At 35.2% G+C, this 21,455-nt stretch overlaps 1 protein-coding gene and 1 non-coding gene across 3 annotated transcripts in view; one reads left to right on the forward strand and one right to left on the reverse strand.

Moving 5' to 3' along the window:
* ROCK1 (Rho associated coiled-coil containing protein kinase 1) overlaps window positions 1–21,455 on the forward strand; it is a 120,170-nt gene that overhangs the window by 68,377 nt on the left and 30,338 nt on the right. Inside the window, exons 10-16 of one of the 2 annotated variants that reach the window (XM_081561793.1) lie at window positions 2,098–2,257; window positions 4,354–4,414; window positions 7,836–7,924; window positions 10,248–10,296; window positions 17,196–17,331; window positions 18,750–18,841; window positions 18,936–19,182. In XM_081561793.1, the coding sequence (XP_081417919.1) occupies window positions 2,098–2,257; window positions 4,354–4,414; window positions 7,836–7,924; window positions 10,248–10,296; window positions 17,196–17,331; window positions 18,750–18,841; window positions 18,936–19,182 (834 nt within the window). The remainder of the gene's footprint in view (window positions 1–2,097; window positions 2,258–4,353; window positions 4,415–7,835; window positions 7,925–10,247; window positions 10,297–17,195; window positions 17,332–18,749; window positions 18,842–18,935; window positions 19,183–21,455) is intronic. The other variant, XM_081561794.1, reaches the window with a different exon arrangement.
* On the reverse strand, window positions 4,591–4,663 carry TRNAG-CCC (transfer RNA glycine (anticodon CCC)). The gene has a single exon. It is a non-coding gene; the product is annotated as a tRNA-Gly (tRNA).

Raw genomic sequence — 21,455 nt, forward strand, 5'->3', positions numbered from 1 at the left:
AAACATATGTGCATACAACAACAGTTCTAAAGATACGCATATACAATATAAATGACATAAAAGAAACAGTTCTAAGAGTGTCTTCAATAACCCACTTTTAATAGTGAACAAAAAATCCAAACAGAAGATGAATAAGAAAATGGAGGACTTGAATAACACTGTAAACCAAATAGATACAACAGATAAATGAAGCACACCCCAACACCAATAGCAGAATACACATTTTTCTCAAGTGCACATGGGACTTCTCCAGGACAGACTGTATGTTAGTTCAAAATACAATAAGTTTAAAGAGGCTGAAATTATACAATGTCTTCACCTCACACTAGTCAGAATGGCCATCATCAAAAAAAGTCTACAGATAACAAATGCTGGAAAGGATGTGGTCTCTACCCACCAGATGTCAGCAACATCCCTCCCCCAGTTGTGACAACAAAAATTATGCACCCAGACATTTCTGACATATTCAGACATTGCTGAATATCTCTGAGGGGCCAAAATTGTCCCTAATTGAGAACTTCAGACATTGCTGAATATCCCTGAGGGTCCAGACTTGTCCCGGATTGAGAACTACTGTTTTAAGGTTAAATTTGTGCTAAGAGGATGTACTACATAAGGAATGACGATCCTTTTCCCCCCTCTTTCCACAAATTAGGCAGTTAATGTCAGGAAGCTAGAATCATCTAGTTGGGCAGTTTTGTTGGCCATGAAGGAAAGAAAATGGTGGAAAAGCTCTTTTCCTGTTCACTGTTAGAACTGCAGCTTCTTTTGATTAAATGTGTCGTTTCATTCCCAAATTTATGTGATAGGTCACTATATCTGATAGGTCACTGTATCTGAGATGCACAATAGTTATTTCTTGCCTGGAATACCCAGATGATTCATTAGAGCAATAATTCAAATTATTTGTGTAATTAAGATTGTAATGTCAGTTACTTCTGTTTGCTCTTCTTCATCTTTTTCTCTTAGGGAACATGAAATGACTGTATGTAAAATAATTATTGAATGTTTTGATGATACTACTTCAGTGATGTTTTATTATACTCCTGTATCTTTAAGCCAGAAAATGTTTTTCCAAAAATTTATTTTTAGATGTACTTTCTGTAGTGTATTTAAGCTCCAAAAGAAGACAGTGGTAGTACTAGTTTCATATGATATTTTCTATATCATGAAGATTTGCGTTGTCACATACAGTTTTATTTTAAGTGTATGTGGATCTTGCTTCCCATCAAGTTTAGAACTCCTGAAGAAGATTCTTTGTTGAGGTTTTGTATCCCTGCTCTCTTTTCCCAACAGCCATTTTATAAGACTTACCTGAGTTGTCCCCTAATTACTTAATTTAAGGAAGGTAACTATTAGTCTGAAAATATAATTCAAAATACTTCGCTCCTATTCAGTATATCATAATAATAATCAATAATGGAAAAGAATCTGGAAAAAAACCAAAAATACACACACACACATACACACACACACACACACACACATGTGAATCACTTAGCTTTACACCTGAAACAATATTGTAAATCAACATTAATTAGGGGGGAAAAAAAACAACTTTGCTCTTACAGAGCTATTGAGCCAGTGGGGAGGGGAATACTGATTATCTAGATTCCAGATAAGTAAAAATATTTCAGTAACAAATTATTAACTATACTCAAGAGTGCTAAGAGAGGTAACTGATCTCGAGTTTGCTGTAGAGCAGACTAACAAATGAAATACTGTATATGAAGCTAACCAACTTAAGTGCAATTTGTTTTGCCCTATAGTTTCTGAACAGTCTTTTCTGTAGTCCTAATTGCTTGTGCACATCTTATACTACAGTGTATTTTAAAACAAACCTTAATAATACTTGACTTGTAATACTCAAATTAAACTTGAGGTATATATGGTAATTATCATAATTATTTGTGATAATAATTGATTTACAGAATTATATAATCAGTGATCAGTAGCTGCTGATTAATAATCCTAGTAAAGCTTATTCTAATAGAATTCAGCTCATTTAGAATTTGTGGTTCACAAGTTATTTATATGTAGGAAATCATTAGTAGTTAGTGTAAATTTGAAATGCACTAATTTTGTTTCTGTTTTTAGCTGTAGCACCAGTTGTACCTGATTTAAGTAGTGACATAGACACAAGTAACTTTGATGACTTGGAAGAAGATAAAGGAGATGAAGAAACATTCCCTATACCTAAAGCTTTTGTTGGCAATCAACTACCTTTTGTAGGATTTACATATTATAGTAATCGTAGGTAAGTATGCTACACATTGGTTTTGGGGGTAAATTGATTTTGTTGTAGTCATATTATTTTCTTAGGGACATCTAAAATTCACCTTAGAACATTTAAAGTAGATTTAGTGGTGTATAAAAAGATATGTTAATATGTCACATTCACCAATTAGTTATATTTCCAGGATTTCATAGTCAGTATCTTTCAAACTCATCCATGCTCGGGGTATTGTTTTTTAGAAATTCTTTGCTGAATAACTTAATGTTTCTTCACCTTACAGCTATTAATAGGTCAAGAGATTCTGTTACTGTTAATATTTTGTTTAATCCTGTTATCTAAAGATTCTGGTTTTATAATGCATTTTTAAACAGTATGTAGTCTTCTAGTATTATCATCACTATACTGATGTTTCAGAAGGCCTATAGTTTTCAATTCTTCAAAAATTAAGTGATTCCTCCCTAAAACTTCTCAGTGAATTCACCATATTTTACATTATAAAGCCTTTTGTGACCTTAGGCAAATAGCTTTCATCTTTTATACCTTCATTTCCTCAAAAATAGGGATGATGGGGATAATAATTGTTTCTCAGGGTTGTTGTAGGGGTTAAGTAAATCAAAACACAGGAAAACACTTAGACCAATGTTCTACATGGCATAAGCACTCAGTGTTAGTTATTATTATCATTAGTATGAGCTAATGTTAGTTTAAGCCTTTTCTAGTGGACTTCAGATACAAGTTAAACATTTCACGTTATTTTTGTATGCTGGGTATTCATTCAACAGACACATTTGACAATCTACTCTTCATCAGGTATAAGGATTAATAAGATACCGAGTCTTCTCTTGAGATGTTCACATCCTAGTGAGGAAATGGATAAGTTGTACAATATAGGTTTGCGAGTACTACACAATAGAAATAAAATGTTAACACCAGTATATAAAAGTGAACTGAACTATATGGCAGCATCAACTGGGTATGTCAAATCTGCTTGATAAATTTATTTTAGAATATGTACTTCTAGTCAAATTATACTCCATTAAAATGGTAGTAGACATTTGAATTTCTTGGAGTACTGATTAAATTTGAGGTTATTATAGCTCACTTTCTTTTAAAGTGAAACATCTTGTCATTTTAGTCAAAACTTAATAAGAGGTTAATTCAGGTCAAGTGTAGAAAACAGGAATTCAGTTTAGTCCTGCTTTATGAAATTTCTCCAGTAATCTAACTATAAGACAATAATTTTGTTCTTTTGATACTAAAATACTTTGTCTGTGTCATCAGGCAAGTAGGTAATACTTGAGTTTTGAAAAAAGACAGTATTTTAATCTCTTTTCCCTCCCTAATACTCTATGACTATAATATTGGAACTATTTTATATTGAAATGCACAGAGACCCTGTAAAGTGGTATGTTTGTTCCAGCATTCTTTCTTTTTTTTTCTCTTTTTAAAAGTTTATATTTTTATCAATTATTCTCTGTCTTGAGTGTTCTAGAACACTCAAGATGTTGATATAAACAACGCTCCTAGTGTTTTTAGATTTTCTATAGTAGAGTTCATCAGTTAATACTTTTTTGTACACAAAAATGATTACTTTTTCTACACAAAGGTAATCTTGAATTAAATAATCATTATATACACACACGCACTATTTGTATTATCATACACTAGATTATGTTCTGTGATTTTTCCTTGTATTCATGTCTCATGAAAGTGAAAGTGAAGTTGCTCAGTCGTGTCCAACTCTGTGACCCCATGGACTGTAGCCCACCAGGCTCCTTTGTCCGTGGGATTCTCCAGGCAAGAATAGTGGAGTGGGTTGCTATTTCCTTCTCCAGGGGATCTTCCTGACCCAGGGATTCAACCCAGGTCTCCCTCATTGCAGGCAGACTCTTCACTGACTGAGCCACCAGGGAGGATCACTTCAGACCTAACTGTGGGTTTTATTTAATATACGTGTTATTTCTGTGTTATATTTGTAAAAATAAAGAATTAAGAACCTGTACTCAATTTTTAAAAGCAGAGCAAGTTCAAAAAATAGGCATATAGTAGTTGTTACTGGCTGCTACTTGATATTAAAGACTTTTTTGTTTTCTTTTAAAAACTTTTTTTCTTCCCAGATACTTATCTTCAGCAAATCCTAACGATAACAGAACTAGCTCTAATGTGGATAAAAGCTTGGTAGGTATTTTCTTATTGTTATTTTTTTAAAAGCTGTTTTGTGGATAATGTATTTTGTATGCATGATACTAATATATATATTGCTTCCAAATGTGTAGTTAAGTGAGCCTGATTTTTTTTTTTTTAATTTGGCCACGCCAAGTCTTAGTTGTAACATGTGAACTCTTGGGATCTAGTTCTCTGACCAGGAATTGAACCTGGGCCCTCTGCATTGGGAGCTCAGAATCTTAACCACTGGACCACCAGAGAAGTCCCGAGCCTAAAATTTTATAGCATTTTTTTTACCTACTGTCTCCTCTCCTGTTTGATTTTTTGCCTGAATATCAAATGGGATATTATATGTGGAAGCAGTTAATAAACTATACATTGCTACACAGGTTGACAGAGGTGGTCTTTTTAATCTTTGGAATTAGGAATTTATGATAAATCAGGTAGGATCTTGACAGGGAAACAGATGACACATTCAGAAGGTTTAAATGAGAGTTTTTTGTGTGTGTGATAAAATTTATGTAACACAAAATTTACCATTTTATTAACACCATTTTTAAGTGCCATTAAGCACCCTCACCTTGTTAGGCGGTCATCACCGCCATCTCAAAACTTTTTCTTCATCCCAGATATTGTACTCATTCAAGTCTGCCTTCCATTCTCCCTCCAGCCCCTGATAACCGCTGTCTTTACTTTCAGTCTCTATGAATTTGACTATTCTAGTGAAATCATACAATATTTGACCTTTTTTGGTTGGCTTATTTTACTTAATTTCCTCAAGGCTCAAGCATGTTGTAGATGTATCAGAATTTCATTCCTTTTTAAGGCTTAATATATTCTATTATATGTATATACCACATTTTGTTCATTCATGAAGTGAAGAGAGTTTAATGAAGGGACTCTAAATGGTGTTATGAGCAGGATCACAGGGAGCAATAAAGAAAGGGTGTACAGCAGCCATTGATTGACAGCAGTGGGAAGCCACTGCCCCTAGTCTGAAGGATGAGGAGAGACAAATCTTGCTCCCACAGCTCAGAGAGAATGTGTAGAATCATGAAAGAGGCGCACAGAACATAGAACACTGCCAAAGCCACAATAAGGCAAGAGGAGAGTCAGGAGAAGGGATATTTCATTTCTCCCAACTGATCTCCAGCTGGTGGCACCTGTAGCTTGAAACCAACTTCAAAATCATGGGACAGAAGAGCCCATGTAATGCAGTCTGTAAATTTCATGACAGAGAAGGCAGAGGGTGGATCTTTGAGGCTGAAAGGGAGAGGTGGCCAATGGAGAGTAACTAGTACAGTGAGCATCATCTCATTTAACCCTGAAAAGTGAATTACTATAGGAAGTAAATATTAGAGATATGAGTTCTTTTCATTGTGAGAGTAGTTCATGAGAGAGTGGGTTTAAAAATTTTTTACTTGCTTATGTTTGAGAAGGTCCTTTTGGGTTAACTGGAAATTTTCTTAAATATACCAGAAATAAACCTGGCTGTCCTTAGACCAGTCTTTGAACTCTGTATGCTGCAGCCTATATTTTTAATTGCAATGAGGAATAGGCAGTGTTCATTTTTAAAAGCTGATAAAATTCTTCTCTTTCTCCTTCATATGTTTACTCTTACATTCGAGAGAGCATATGGTGGGAAGGGGAAGTGAGAAAAAGGGGAATGAACTATGTGGGTACCTGTTAGCTATTATGCATTTTTCTCTTTTAAATTCTCATCCCAATAAAGCTATTTGCCAAGTTATATGGCTAACCAGGGCTCAGAAATGTTCAAAATTAAAGCACATTTGATCTGGAGGAGGTGAAAATTAACTCCACTCTCACTGTATTACTTATCTGTAAGTATAGAGGTACATTAGGACTTAAATAATTCAGTGGCATCGTGTTTTCTTTGGGCTCATCTTGTTTAGTGGTGATTGCCATAAGTTTCTGTCAGTGGTTCTTATCTTTTGCTCTGTTAAAGATCAGAGGGGAAGAAGAAAATGTTTGTGTGCCTACTATTTCTGTTAACCTAGAACTAAGTATAAAACTCAACTAATTTAATTTTCAACTCTTCCCTGAAATCCTTCTAGCAGAGATGCTAGTGAACAGCTTTGCAGTTGCCAAATATGATGAATATTTTTCATTTCATATCTTATTTTTCTTTTGTTGCATTTGACACTGAGCAATCCTTTCTTGGAACTCTGAGAACTCGCATATTCTCATTATTTCTTGCCTTTTCTCGTTCTGCCTCTGGATTTTATTTTCAGTCCTCTTTACAGGCTCTCCTTCTGCTTCCCCCTCCCCTTAATTATTAAATGTTTCTCAAAGTACTTCTGACCTTGGCTCTCTGCCCATTTTCTGTAATTAATCTCGTATGACCAGCTTGTTTCTCTGAGCTTTAGACCTGAATCCTTTTCTTTCTCTCTGAATGAGCTTCTCTTCCTGCACAACTTTCAGACACCTCAACCTAGGCCAAAGCCAAACTCAGCCCTTCTCTCTCCATCGTCTCCCCAGCAATTCTTTTTGTCACACATCTTTTGTAATGCTATTCTGTTCTTATTTCTAATCGGTTGCTGGATCGTAAATTCTGCCTTCTGATTGATGTAGTAATTCATTTCCTCTTCACTTCTACAGCTTCTTCCTTACATTGGACCTGTGTACTCTTTTTTGCCTGGACTAGTAATTGGTTTTTCTTTGTCTAGACTTTCTCTGCTATCTAATGTATTCACCTTTTTTACTGAAGTGATATTGCTAAAATCCCAACACTCTGTCATTTTCCCTTTTAAAGTGTTTACAGGTTAAAGTGCCCAACTCCTTTTCTGCATACAAGGAAATAGTCCCACTCGCCTTTTCAGCTGTTGTGTGACTCATTCTCCCTGTTACGTTCTGTCCTCTGGATGTGATTTCTCCCCATTATCCAATCATATTTTCTTTGTCTCTCTACTTTTGGACTCATTCATTTTGGCCAAAACGCATTCATTCTTTCACTTCCTCTGCTTGGTAAATACTTCTCTTCTTACAAGTCTCATCTTAAACATTCCATCTTCCTGGCAGATGAGGTCTGTCCTCTTTTCTTGTGCAGTAAACCTTATGTGTAATTTTATTTGTATCCACCACATCATAATATTTTGTGTATATGTCTTTGAGTTATTGTAGGTTCTTTTCCCTCTCCTATTCCCTGTGTCCCACTATTTGACTATTAGCTTTATGAGAACTGGGACCTAATCTTTTGAATTTTTATGTTACTAGTGCCAACTACAGTGCCTGGCAGATTAGGGTTAGAAGGAAGCGCTTGTTGAGGTAATAAAAATTTTAGACAAAAGGGAAAAAGGTAAGATTGGATCAGATAATTTCCTTGTGAACAGCTATAAAATGGTAATATAAACTTGATATTTTAAAATTCTCTATGAATATTCTTATTAAAGTGAGTTTTTGTTTTTAATTAAAGCAGGAAAATTTGCAGAAAACAATTTATAAGCTGGAAGAACAGTTACATAATGAAATGCAATTAAAAGATGAAATGGAGCAGAAGTGCAGGTGAGAATATGCTTTACATTTTTCCCATTAAAAGTTGCATAGCAAATGCCTACTTGCACTCTAAATCCCTGAAAGTGGATGGAAGTAAGGCAGGGATATAAAGATTGCCACTGATATACATCCAGTGCAGACTATTCACTTAATACCTGATTTACTCATTTTCTCTCCCATTTTAATAGCTGACAGAAAGGGAAAATTAGTTTACATTAAATACGATACTTTCTAAAATGTAAATATTGTTGAAGATTAAAATTCACTAAATTTAAAAAATTCACTAAATTTTTGATGCAAACTCTTAATTTCCACTTTGCTTCTCTAGAACAGTATTTTTTCAGATTTTTTTTGTCCTGTGAGTCTAAATTTAATAAGAGCCAATATATTTATGAAAATATAAAGTGATCAAGAGAATTTAAAATAGCCTATCATAATGCTGAGTTACTTATTATAAACTTTTAACATTTTATAGTTACTGTTAGTGGATAGTATTGAATAAATAGAAAGTAGGTAATATGAAGATGAAGTATTCAAAAAATGGAATTGGTAAGACAGGCAATTTTGTAACTGGGGAAGAAGAAACTAATAAACTGCTTGCTGCCTATAGATTAAATGGTGAAACATTTAATACAGGCTTTTTTTTAGAAAAGCACTTTAATATAATCCCGAGCATAGGATTTGTAAGGAATTTCTGGGTGTAATACATAGAAATAAGGAGAGGAAATGGATAAATATTATTATATAAATGTTGAACAGTTTGTATAATTAAAGCTAGAAGGCAAATGACAAATTGGTGATAGTGATAGTGGTAGGGATCAATTTAATGAAGAAATTAAGAGTGGCCAAAGTGGCCAATAATCATACGAAAATGCATGTGTGGTGGGGAGGGAGGTGGTGACCTCAAATAGGTTTGGGTAGGTTAAGAGAGTCTAAATCTTAGAAGACTCTGTTTTTGAAAAGATAAGAAAGTTGGAACTTATCCTAAGGGTGATTGAAAGGCATTCAGTTCAGTTCAGTCGCTCAGTTGTGTTGCAGTGACCCCATGGACTGCAGCACACCAGGCTTCCCTGTCCATCACCAACGCCCAGAGCTTGCTCAAACTCATGTCTATTGAGTCGGTGATGCCATCCAACCATCTCATCATCTGTTGTCCCCTTCTCCTCCTGCCTTCAATCTTTCCCAGCATCAGGGTCTTTTCCAGTGAGTCAGTTCTTCATATCAGGTGGCCAAAGTATTGGAATTTCAGCTTTAGTATCAGTCCTTCCAGTGAATATTCAGGATTTCCTTTAGGATTGACTGGTTTGATCTCTCTAAAGCATTAAAAATTACTAAACTTAAAGGAAAACAAAAGATCAAATTCGCTTTTTAAGAACTCTCTGGTTAATAAGGCAGCACTTGATATTTATTCAGTAAGTGAGAATGAGGGAGGAAGATGAGTCAGGGAGAATTCCCAGGTGGGGTCCTTGTTTGAGGATAGCAGAGGAACAGCAGATTGGTACTGTGGCAGGTGTGTGGGGCAGAGGGGATAAGTTTAGCTTTGGACATGCTGAATGAAATATTTGGTGAGACATCCAGATTTGAAGCTCAGAAATGTGTTTAGAGCCCAAAATATGAATTGTGATGGAGATGGTACACTTTCAGTTTATCTCAAGTTTTTGCCCACGTTGCCAAGTTTGCTTTATATATGCCACCTTTTCCTTCATTTACTTAATCTTGCATTAAAGTTTAAATGATTGATCTTTGTTTAGTAGCAAGTATTGCCTGAGGAATTCAGGGCTCCTTAACCTAGAATCCTTGAACCTCTCCTAAAGCATCCATGCATGGAATTTAAGATCCTTAAACTTGTGGGAGAATAGTGAATCTTTTCTGTAACCTTTAACTGAAATTCAGCATTTTATTTAATTATGAACATAGTAATCTACAGGTATTAGCAGTAGCTGTGAATTTTTTTGTTATCAGTAGAAATCACAAATATTTTCCTAGAATGCAAATATTATCTTTAAATTCCATTTATGCTCATTACTATAAAATTACTGCTGCTAGATCATGTCATTTAATATATTAATAAAACATGTATATTAGTGAATCATATGGTTTTAAAAAGTTCATGACTGTATTTCACAATTTCTTTTAATCCTATGTACTTTATGCTTTTATTTTTGTGAAAAAATGCTATATGCTTCACCAGACTGACTTCAGAAGGATCCACAGCATATACACAAAAAAGGTTAAGAAATCTTAGCTAAATGGAAAAGTAAGGAATGTGGTGTTTCACCCCAGGAATAAAAAATAAATGTATTTCTAATCTATATTGCTTTTACTTTTACAGAACGTCAAACATAAAACTAGACAAGATAATGAAAGAATTGGACGAAGAGGTATTTTTTGTTTTCTAATCAGAAGTTGTCCTTTTTGAGAGTTTTTCCCTCTTTCAGTTTGTTTTGTTTTCTGAGAATGTTACATCTGAACTTGATAGGTTGCAGTATAGAACAGGACCAAAGAATCATGATGAAAGCCTCACTTTGGAGCTACAAGTTCAAGTGAAATTAGATTTTGCTTTAGTTTCTTTTGTGTGGTTTTATTCTAGAACCATGCTCAAATTTTAGTACATGAATTTCAGTTTAGTGGTTCTTAATAGCTGAAAAGAGAGAAAGGAGCAGATGAGAAGTTGAGTCTAGAACTGTAGCAGAAGGAGACAAATAGGAAAGAAGGAAGAATACAGCTTCAAAAGGACTTACGTTAACATAATTTCATATGATCAAATGGGAATTATATGAATCTTGGAATCATTTTTTTCCATCTTCACTTAGCAAGAACTTGTTACTATCAGGGAAACACTGCATGAACATTTTGTGATTCAGATGTTCTTTTGCAAGTATGTAGCACATGTTTATTACTTTTGGTTACCTTGTAAATATCTTTCCAAAGTCCTTGCTCTCATTGTTTACATCCTTTGTCTGTTTTAGATTTAATCTTTCTGATGATTTTTGTGCTGTCTTAACTTTCTCCTAAAGAACAGCATATGTCAGTGATGGTGGGTTTTTTTGTTTTTTTCCCCCCATATTCATAGCCTCGAATATACATAGTCTGGACAGATTTATGTAATATTTTACCAAGTTGCCATTAGTCAATGTGGACTTGGCCTGGCACTGTAGTATTTGACATTAAGTGTTTGAGAAATCCTTTTTGCATTTCCTCCACTTTTTGTTTCATTTCTAGAACACAGATAAAAAACAAATATGCTTGGTTTAAGTTACTCGGCTTTCTAAATTCAAGGGAAAGAGGGAAATATTAATTATAAAATTAAAATCATCCTCCTTCTGAAAAGATGGAGTGCAAGTCCTTTCCCCTATTTCTCCTGCTAAATACAGCTGAAAAACCCTGGGCATTAAACAAAAAAAAATTAAAAAGATTGTGAAAGGTGAAGGGAAGGGAAGACAGACCAGCTAGAATACTTGAACCTCCAGAAATGATGCAGTAATAAGTACTCTGGGTTTTTTGGGTTTTTGTTTGTTTGGTTGCAGCGTGTATTCCATGCTGCGTACTGGATAAGCCAGCAATCTGGGAACACCAACAAGCACAGGTGAAAAAAGCCACTCTCTAAGTAGCGGCAGGCTAGCAAATCAGAAAACTTAGTCACTGCTCTGCTCACCAAACACAGCGTAGAAAATGCAACCCCATCCCTACCAGCAGAAACAGAGTTGGGAGCTCAGACTTCCAGCCCCATGACCAGGAAGGTCCATTGGAGGGACTTGCATCTCTGCTGGGCAGTGATGAGCCTTCATGCCCACCCCCCACTCCCCCACAGATAGTGTCATTGGACGCCATGCGGGGAATCTCATCTTCCACTCCTGGCAGTTAGCAAGGCCCCCTTCCTGCTCCCTGCTGTGTTGGTGTCACAAGAGGCCTTGTAGAGATTTCACACTTTGGACACTGAAAAAATGAGTGCCCACCCCCCATTGCAGTGTCTGTGGGGGTCGTGTGGGCAGCAGTGACCAGGTACCCTCCCGCCTTCATGGTGTCATCCGAGGAGGCCTAGTGGGGTGCCAGAACTCCCCTTTCCACCAGCGGTGGAGGATCCACTCCCTTCCCCAACCCATGTGTCATTAAAAACCAAGTGGAAAAGCCTAGATTTCTACCTCCATTTGAGAGAAATGAGGCAGCACTTCCATCATCCCACCAGAACAGTAACAGGAGAGGCCTGCTAAAACAGAAAAACTTTAAAAGTTCCCCATATAATAAGATAATACCCAGAATGTCCAGATTTCATTAGAAAATCACTCATAATAGCCAGAACTAGGAATTTCTCAACTGGAATGAGAAAAGACAATAAACAGATGCCAACAGTGAGATAACACAGATGTTTAAATTACCTGACACAGGTTTGAAAGAATCATCATGTTTTAGTGCTGCTGCTGCTGCTGCTAAGTCGCTTTAGTCGTGTCCGACTCCGTGCGACCCCATAGACGGCAGCCCACCAGGCTCCCCCATCCCTGGGATTCTCCAGGCAAGAACACTGGAGTGGGCTGCCATTTCCTTCTCCAATGCATGAAAGTGAAAAGTGAAAGTGAATTTGCTCAGTCATGTCCAACTCTTCTCGACCCCATGGACTGCAGCCTACCAGGCTCCTCCGTCCATGAGATTTTCTGGGCAAGAGTACTGGAGTGGGTTGCCACTGCCTTCTCCGAGCAACTACAAATATACCTGAAACAGATGAAAAATATAAATGAGAAAGTCTTAACAAAGACATAAAAGATGTAAAGTAGAACCAACCAAAAGTTAAAAATACCTGAAATAAAAATCTCAGTGGATGGGTTCAGCAGCACAATGAAGGATACAAGGAAAAGAGTCTGGGAACTTGAAGATGGATAGAAGTTACCTACTCTGAATAACAGAAAAAGTGACAGAGCCTCAGTGACCGCTTGGGGCTATAGAGAAAGGTTCTTACATTGTGTTTTTGGAATTGCTGAAAAAGAGGAGCAAAGAGGGCAGGAAGCAATGATGGCTGAAAATTCCACAAGTGTGGAGAAAGACGTGAACCTGTAAACAAAAGATACAAGCCTACAAAAAACTGAGTGAACCACAAAAAGGATAAACCCAAAGATATCCACACTAAGACATACAGTAGATTTATGAAAACTAACATCAAAGAAGAAATGTTAAATACAGCAAATGGCACTTCCCTAAAGGGGAAGAACAATGCAAATGACAGATTTCTTATCAGAAACCATGGAGAACAGAGGAAATGGTACTGCTTTTTTTGAGGGCTGGGAAAAAAAAAAAAAAAAGGACTGTTGACTGAGAATTCTGTGTCCAGTGAAAACATCCTAGATGAGAACCACAGTGTTCTCAGATGAAGGAAAAGCAAGAGAAATTGTCACCAGCACACCTTCCGTAAAATAATTGCTAAAGGGAAATTCTCTAAATAGAAAGGAAGTGATTAAGAAATCTTGGAATACCAGGAAAGAAGAAGCAACAACAGAGAGTAAAGCTGGGTGAACACACAGCGTTCGCCTTCTCCTCTTTGGCGTTTTGTATTACATCTGACAGTTGAAGTGGAAATTACAGTGTTGTCCAGTGTGGTTCTCCGTATGTGTAGAAGAAATTTTTAGACAATTATAAATAGGTATCAGCAGAGGTAACATGTTGCACTTTAATCAAACTGGTCATAATCCAAGACCAGTAATATAATGTAATACCTAGAGCAGCCACTGAAAAGAGTAATGGAGAGATAGACTTAAAAACACTAGATAAAGCAAGTGGAATTCTAAAAAAGTGCTCAAGTAACCTACAGAAAGACAAGGAAGAAAAAAAACCGAGCACAATAGAAACAAAATGGGAGCCTTTAACTACTATATCAGTAATTAAATGTAAATTAAATTCAGCAGCAATTAAAACATTGTCAGAGTAAATTTTTTAAAATTACCTACCCATATGCTGTCTACCAAAAACTGTTCAAATGTATCAATATAGACAACTTTAAGGTAAGAAGATGGAAAAATACATCATGTAAGCATTAGCAAAAAGAGGGCAGCGGTGGCATTATTGAAATCAGGTAAAGTTGACTTCAGGGCAAATAAAATTATCGCTGGCGGAGGGACATTGCAGAATGACAAAAAATGTCAATCCTCTGAGAAGATATGGCATTCCTAAATTTGTATTCACCAAACAGAAGAGCTGCAAAAGATGTGAAGCAAAAGCTGATAAAACTGAAAGGAGAACGACAAATCTGATTACTGTTGAAGACCTTTTAAATACCACTCTCTAGACAGAATCAGCAAATGCATAGAATTCAGCCACACCATCAGCCAATGGATCTATTCAACATTAGTAGAACCCTCCGCCTAACAATAGCAAAGGACACATTCTTTTTAAGCACTCAAGGAATATGTACCAAGATAGACCACATACCAACCAAACTTCTACAGATTTCAAAGAATTAAAGCGTGTTCTCTGACCAAAATGTTTCTAAGCTAGAATGTATAACAGAAAAGTATCAGACAGCTCTACAAACACGTGGAAACTAAACAACACAGTTGTAAATAATGCATAGGTAAGAGAGTCTCAAAGGAAATGAAAAAATATGTTACAATGTTAATTATATCATAAAGTTACGGCTCTTCCTCCTTTTAAAAATATTTCAACAATGAAAATGAAGATAAACATCAAATTTGTGGGATGCAGCTAACATAGTGCTGTAAGGGAAATGTGTACATTGAAACATTTACATTAGAAAAGATGACTGTATAGCCAAGGGAACTATAGTCAATATCTTGTAATAACCTATAATGGAAAGTGACTTCAAAAATAATATATGTGTGCATGTATAACTGAATCATCTTGCTCTGCACCTGAAACATTGTAAGTCAACCTTACTTCAATAAAATATTAAGAAAAAAAAGAAAAGATGAACTGTCTCAAATCAGTCATCTGAGCTCCTACCTCAGGAACCTAGAAAAAGAAGAGCAAAATAAACTGAAAGCAAAGAGAAGGAGGGAAAAATAAGGAGCAGAAATCAGTGGAATTGGAAACAGGAAAACTAAGAAAAAACCCAGCTGTTTGTAAAGATCAAAATATTGACAAACCTCTAGCAAGATTATCAAAGGAAAGATAAGACACAAATGATCTGTATCAGGAATAAGGCAGGGCATATTCCTACAGACTCTTACAGATATATTAAAAAAATTCTTAAGGAAATAATACAGTTCTAAACACGGAAGTGTGAGATTTAGGTGAAATGGACCAATTCCTCCAAATATACAGGCTACCACAACTCACACAATGTGAAATACATTATATGAATATCCCTATATAACTATTAAAGTGAATTCATAATTTAAAAGCTCCTCCAAAGGTAATCTTCAGGACCAGATGGTTTTACTAGAGGAAGCTACCAAGTGTTTTAAGAAGACTTAACACCGATTCTATACTCTCTTCTAGAAAATATAAACGAAAGGAACATTCCCCAGTGGATTTTATGAGGCTAGAATGACCAAGATACCAAAATCAAGCAAAGACAGTACTACAAAGAAACTGTGGATCAGTTACCCTCAATTATGGCCAACTCATTTTTGACGAAGGTGCAGAAGCAATTCAGTGGAGAAAGGATAGTCTTTTTAGCAAATGGTACTGGGGCAGTGAGGTATTCATAGGCCAAGATATGGACCTCAACCGAAGTCTTACATCTTAGGCAAATATTAACTTAAAACAGACATAGATTTAAATAGGAACATAAAAAATATAAAACTTCTAGGGAAAAAAATCTTTGGGACTTACAGCTTGGTAAAGAGTTACACATTACACCACAAACATGATCCGTATAAGGAAGACAGTTCGATAAGTTGGACTTTGTCAAAACTAACAAGTGCTTGCTCTGTGAAAGACTCTGATAAGAGGATGACATGATAAGTTGTAGACTGGGAAAATGAACCATTGTTACACACAACAACTTGGATGGATCGTAAAGATACTTGTTGAATGTAAAAAGCTAATCTCAAAAGATCCCTACTGTATGATTCCATTAAGATAACATTTTAAAAATAACAAAATTATGCAGATGGAAGACCTCCTGTTACTGGTTGCCAGGAATGTTGATGGTGGGAGTAGTGAGGGGTGCATGTGGCTTTAAGTAGTGACTGGAAGGAGATCACTGTGCTGATGAAGCAGTTCTGTATCTTGGTTGTGGTGGTAGGTCTGTGAATCTGCACATGAGATAAAATGACATCAAACTACACATGCTGTATATCGGTATCAATTTCCTGAGTTGGTTATTGTATCATTGTTAAATATAATGTATTCTTAGGGGAAACTGAGTGGAAGGGTACATGTACTTACTGTCAGTGGAACTTCTGAAACACAGAATCATTTCAAATTTTCACAATGAAAAGATAAAAGTTAAAATGATAAAATCTTATAATTGAAAGGATTTTGGATGGTGTCTGTCAAATTTTACTGTATCTCTATGGCAGCATCTTACTTAAAAGATGGACTTCACGTACAGATGGGAAAGCCCAGAAAAACACACACTGGAAAAGGTTTGTCCAGTTGGAGCCTTAAAGATAAAAATATAACATTAAATGCAAGATATGCTGATAGTGGTAATGCAGAAGCAGAAGATAAAGTTTTTTTTTTTTAAGTTGTAGAATTTGGAGTATTTTTTTTTTCCCTTTAACTCTTCTCTCCCCTTAGTTTCATTTTCTAAAGTATCTTTTTCATTACTTTCTAATATACATTAAGTAGGTACATGCATACATAGAACATCTTGGGAAAGATAAATTGTTACAGAAACAGGGAGAGAAATTAAGGGAGACCTCATATAAAGACTGGTGAACTTAAACCACAAACACTAACCTTTGGTATCATTTGAGTTTTGTACCATTTAATTATCAAATAATAATATCAGTTGTTATCTGATCCCTTGTGTATTTCATTTCTTAAATTTAGGATTGTAAATATGCCAAAATATTGGTATTATTTGTGTTCATGTTAAACTGATAAAATGACCTTCAATCTGACAAGATTCATAGGGTTGTTTTTATGTTCGTGGATTTTTTTTTTTAAACTCTAAAAATTTTATATATCTAGTTAAAATTACTGTTTTCTTCTAAGGCAAGCTAATTCTACTGTTAGAAAGGTGTTGTTGTTAGGAAATACTATGTGATTTTGAAGCCAAAATATCTATCTTAATTAATTGTGTACTTTTGAAAAACGAACTGAGTATTCCCTTGAAGAAATGAGCAGTATTAATTGCAGTGGTTAACTTTTCTCATAATTTCAGGGGAATCAAAGAAGAAACCTAGAATCTACAGTATCTCAGATTGAGAAGGAGAAAATGTTGCTACAGCACAGAATTAATGAATACCAAAGAAAAGCAGAACAGGAAAATGAGAAGAGGAGGAATGTAGAAAATGAAGGTAAATTGTTGCTTTTCCTTTGAAAAACACTGAAATTTCTAACACTGTCTTGAGGGCTTTTGTCTTCAGGTTGTCTTAAATTTAGTGCCTATGATATATTTTTGAAGACTCAGTCCTAAGACCCCTCATGAGCTAATACCCATGGCTCAAGATAAATTTATAACATATTTAAAGTCAGTGGTAATGTTGTAGCTAGGGTAGTGATTTTTACCCTTGTGTGTGTATAGGAATCTCTTTGGAAACTTTAATGAATACTAATACCTAAACTCCAGAAGTTCTAATTTAATTCACCTCGACATGTAGACTGGGCACTGGTATATTTAATAAGCTCTCTCAGCACTTCTAACAAGTAGCCACATTTGAGAACTACCAAACTAGAATTTTATGTGTCTTGATATTAGTGATAGAAATTTAAAATAGCTTTCTACATCCTTTGATCCAGTTATTTCACTTCTAGTAATTTATGTCACATACACTTCCGCACATGCATACTGATACATAAACAAAGTTATTATTTTAGAGTTGTTTAAAATTGCAAAAATTACGAACAATGTAAATGTAATCCGTGATATAATAAATTTTAGTGTATATGGTAGAGTACTATGTATTTTACAAGAATAAAGCATTTCTTTATAAACTTAGAATCTCTAAAATGTATCTTAAAATATACTAATTGTTTAAAAGAAAATGGCGTATCTATATATGCTTAAGTGCATATATATGTATGTATATATGTGTGTGTATATATATATATAGATATGCGTGTGAAAACACACATTTGTGTTCTCGTATATTCGGGTATGGCTACACAGACTATCTGAGGAAAGATGTACAAGAAGTTAGTAATAGTAGTTGCTGAGGAGGAGAGCCAGAGGGGCTGGAAAACAATGTGCTGGGAGAAAGACTCATGTCTGTACTATATACCATTTGGTACTGAACTATTTTAAAAGTAATTGAAGTAAGCAAAGATTTGTACTTAGAAAAATAGAGAACATTAAAATTAGCTTTGTATCGGGACTCCCCTGGTGGTCCAGTGATTAAAACTTTATGCTTCCAAGGCAGGGGTGGGTTCAATCCCTGGTTGGGGAACTGAGATTCCACATGCCATGCAGCATGCCCCCCCCCCAAAAAAATACAGTAAAAAAGAAATAATAGCTATGTCATTTCACTAATAGATTAACCTTTATCAAAAGGATAGAAGAATTTGAAATATTGTAACAGTGGACACAAATCTGTTTTTGCATTGTGTATTATAAAACAGTACTCTACTTTTTAATAAATTTAAAATGTAAGTAATTCCAAGGTGAAATTTAGAGCTAATATAACTGACTTTTATGGCCTAAGACCAAGTTTCCTTTTTTTTTAAAAGGGTTTTGTATATTTCCTCAATTTCCTTATGTTATTCCTTCATTATCTAGTTTCTACATTAAAGGATCAGTTGGAAGACTTAAAGAAAGTCAGCCAGAATTCACAGCTTGCTAATGAGAAGCTGGCACAATTACAAAAGCAGGTAAGTTTTTGGAATGAGATTTTTTAATTAAAATAAGTTTATGTTTTGGTTAAAAAAAAAACCAAACTATTTTCTTGCTCTCTTTTTTAATTAGCTAGAAGAAGCCAATGACTTACTTAGGACAGAATCAGACACAGCGGTTAGATTAAGGAAGAGTCACACAGAGATGAGCAAATCCATCACTCAGCTAGAGTCCCTAAACAGAGAACTGCAGGAGAGAAATAGAATTTTAGAGAATTCCAAGTCACAAATGGACAAAGATTATTACCAACTGCAGGCTGTATTAGAAGCTGAACGAAGAGACAGAGGTCATGATTCTGAGAAGATTGGAGACCTACAAGGTAATATTTTTTCTTATTGTGGTAAAACAGACATTAAAACTTAGCATTTTAGCTATTTTTATTTGTATAATTCAGTGGCATAAAGTACATTCATGTGTTGTGTAACCATCGCTACTGTCCATCTCGAGAACTTTTTTATCTTCCCAAACTAAAAAGTTGTACTCAGTAACTGCCCATTTCCCACTCCCCCGCAGCCCCTGGTAACCACCCTTCTACTTTATGTCTCAATGAATTTTACTGCCTCATAGAAGTTGTACCTCAGTATTTGTCCTTTTGTGTCTTAGTAATTTTTAAGTGTAAGGTAAAATATTTTTGATCATATTGTCCTGTATAGTACACCTGTAACTGATATAATATTGTACATCAAGTATACTTCAATAAAAAAAGAAAATGACCTCGGTAATACTGGAAATGGTTAGCATTCTTTCTCTTTCAGGAGAATTTGTATCAAATTGTAATTTCTTCCCTCTCTCAGGTACCCTTGTGATGGAGGTAATGTGGTTATTTCCAATCTTACAGCCAGATTACTGAAACCTTAATTTTTAAAAGTGTCCAATTCACAGACGTCTTACTCAAAGTGGAACTAATCCAGGTAGAGAAGATGATCACTATTAATACCCGGGATTCTTCATGCATTGTTGGTAAAAATAGAAACTAAACAGCAGAAAAAGAATCCCACTGCAAATAAAAAATTTAGTACTTGGAAAGGTTAAAACTAGAGATATCAGCAGTCTTTCTGAGTCTAAAAGGAAAAAGATGGAATATAACTAACAGTGAATAAAGGAATACTTAAGTCACAGTAATAAAATCAGTTTGTTTTCAATAGGATGCCTGGCTTTAACCATTTCTCACTTTTTTTTTTTCCTATTTTCTATTTTCTGTAAGCGATAGCATTCATACTACCTAATCAAAACAGATATGCATGGAAGTTGCCAGATCTTCCAGGGAAAAGTAGGGGGTGGGGTAGTGCATTTTAACCTAAGTCACAGGATGGGAACATAGTTTTGAGTCTCCTGGGACTTGACGATTAGCTCTAATTCTGTGGAGAGAGGTCAGGGTCAGTTTTTGGACTTTGGAAACAGAAATTAGGGTCTCCCATTGGTTCTCAGCTGAGGAGTATTACGCAATCTTATTTCTCAGGGACTAGGCTTAAAATAGATCTGAATACAACCAAGAAAGTATCCTCATTATATGTATTAGAAAAGCCTCATATGCCACGTCCTTAAATTGCCTCTCTAGGCCTTCTTATATACAGCTTATTAGCTGTGTACATGTCACTTCATCTGCCTTCTTTATCTGTAAACCAAGAAGATTGGGTGACTCCTATAAATTCTTCCAATTCTAAAATTCATTGAGTCAGTGATTTTCCAGATACTACTGAGCTTTGAAGTGCTTGCTTTTAAGGAAGAGACCATCATTACGTGTTTATCAACAGTGGTTTTAACTGACTGTTTAGATATTGGTGAAGTTAAGGAAGATTTATAGCATGACTTATCGTTAATGTGTATCATTTTTCGATGCTTCCTTGAAGGTTTATTTTTTGATTTACATGTGAATCAAAGCTCATACACATTAAAAAATGTGCAGAATTTATATGAGCCTCAACATACATACAAAAAGTACATTGTGGTAAAACACACACACATGCACACATAAAATTTTTACATTAACTTTTTATGGTTCTTAAGACATTTTGGATCCCTCAGTATAGATATTAAAGTTTGGGAGGCTGGTCTTGTGGTAAAGTGATGGTTATTTGCTAGTTGAATGCTCTCCATGTACACTGATGAGCAGAAGCTTCTTCATGTGTGTGGGAAATTATTTCCCAAACATAATTGGACATTATATTCTTTAGGTTTTGTGGGCCACATACGATCTCTGTTACATGTGTTTCTTTTTTGCTGTTTACAACCCTTTAAAAATGAAAAAAAAACATGCTTAGCTTCATGTCATTTATCATAGTGTAATGTACTTTTGTTTTTAACTGTTACACCGGCATTTGGAAATTGTGTAACCATTTTTCTTGGTATGTTTTTGGTTTTGACTTTTGGAAATCGTAGATCAGTTTTCTAATCTAACCAGTTTTTTAAGATTCCATTTATTCTTTGTCTCTTTGACTTGCCAAATTTTGAAACGTGTTTGAAAAATAATCACTATGACTGTAGCTTTTTTTTTCATTGTCCCCTTGTATTTCTAACTGCTTTTTTTTTTTTTTACTGAGGTGAAATTCATATAACCTAAAGTTAACCATTTGAGAGTGTACAATTCAGTGG

This window comes from Giraffa tippelskirchi, chromosome 14 (genome assembly GCF_054371585.1).
Source record: "Giraffa tippelskirchi isolate mGirTip1 chromosome 14, T2T-mGirTip1v1.2.pri, whole genome shotgun sequence".
Lineage (NCBI taxonomy): Eukaryota > Metazoa > Chordata > Mammalia > Artiodactyla > Giraffidae > Giraffa > Giraffa tippelskirchi.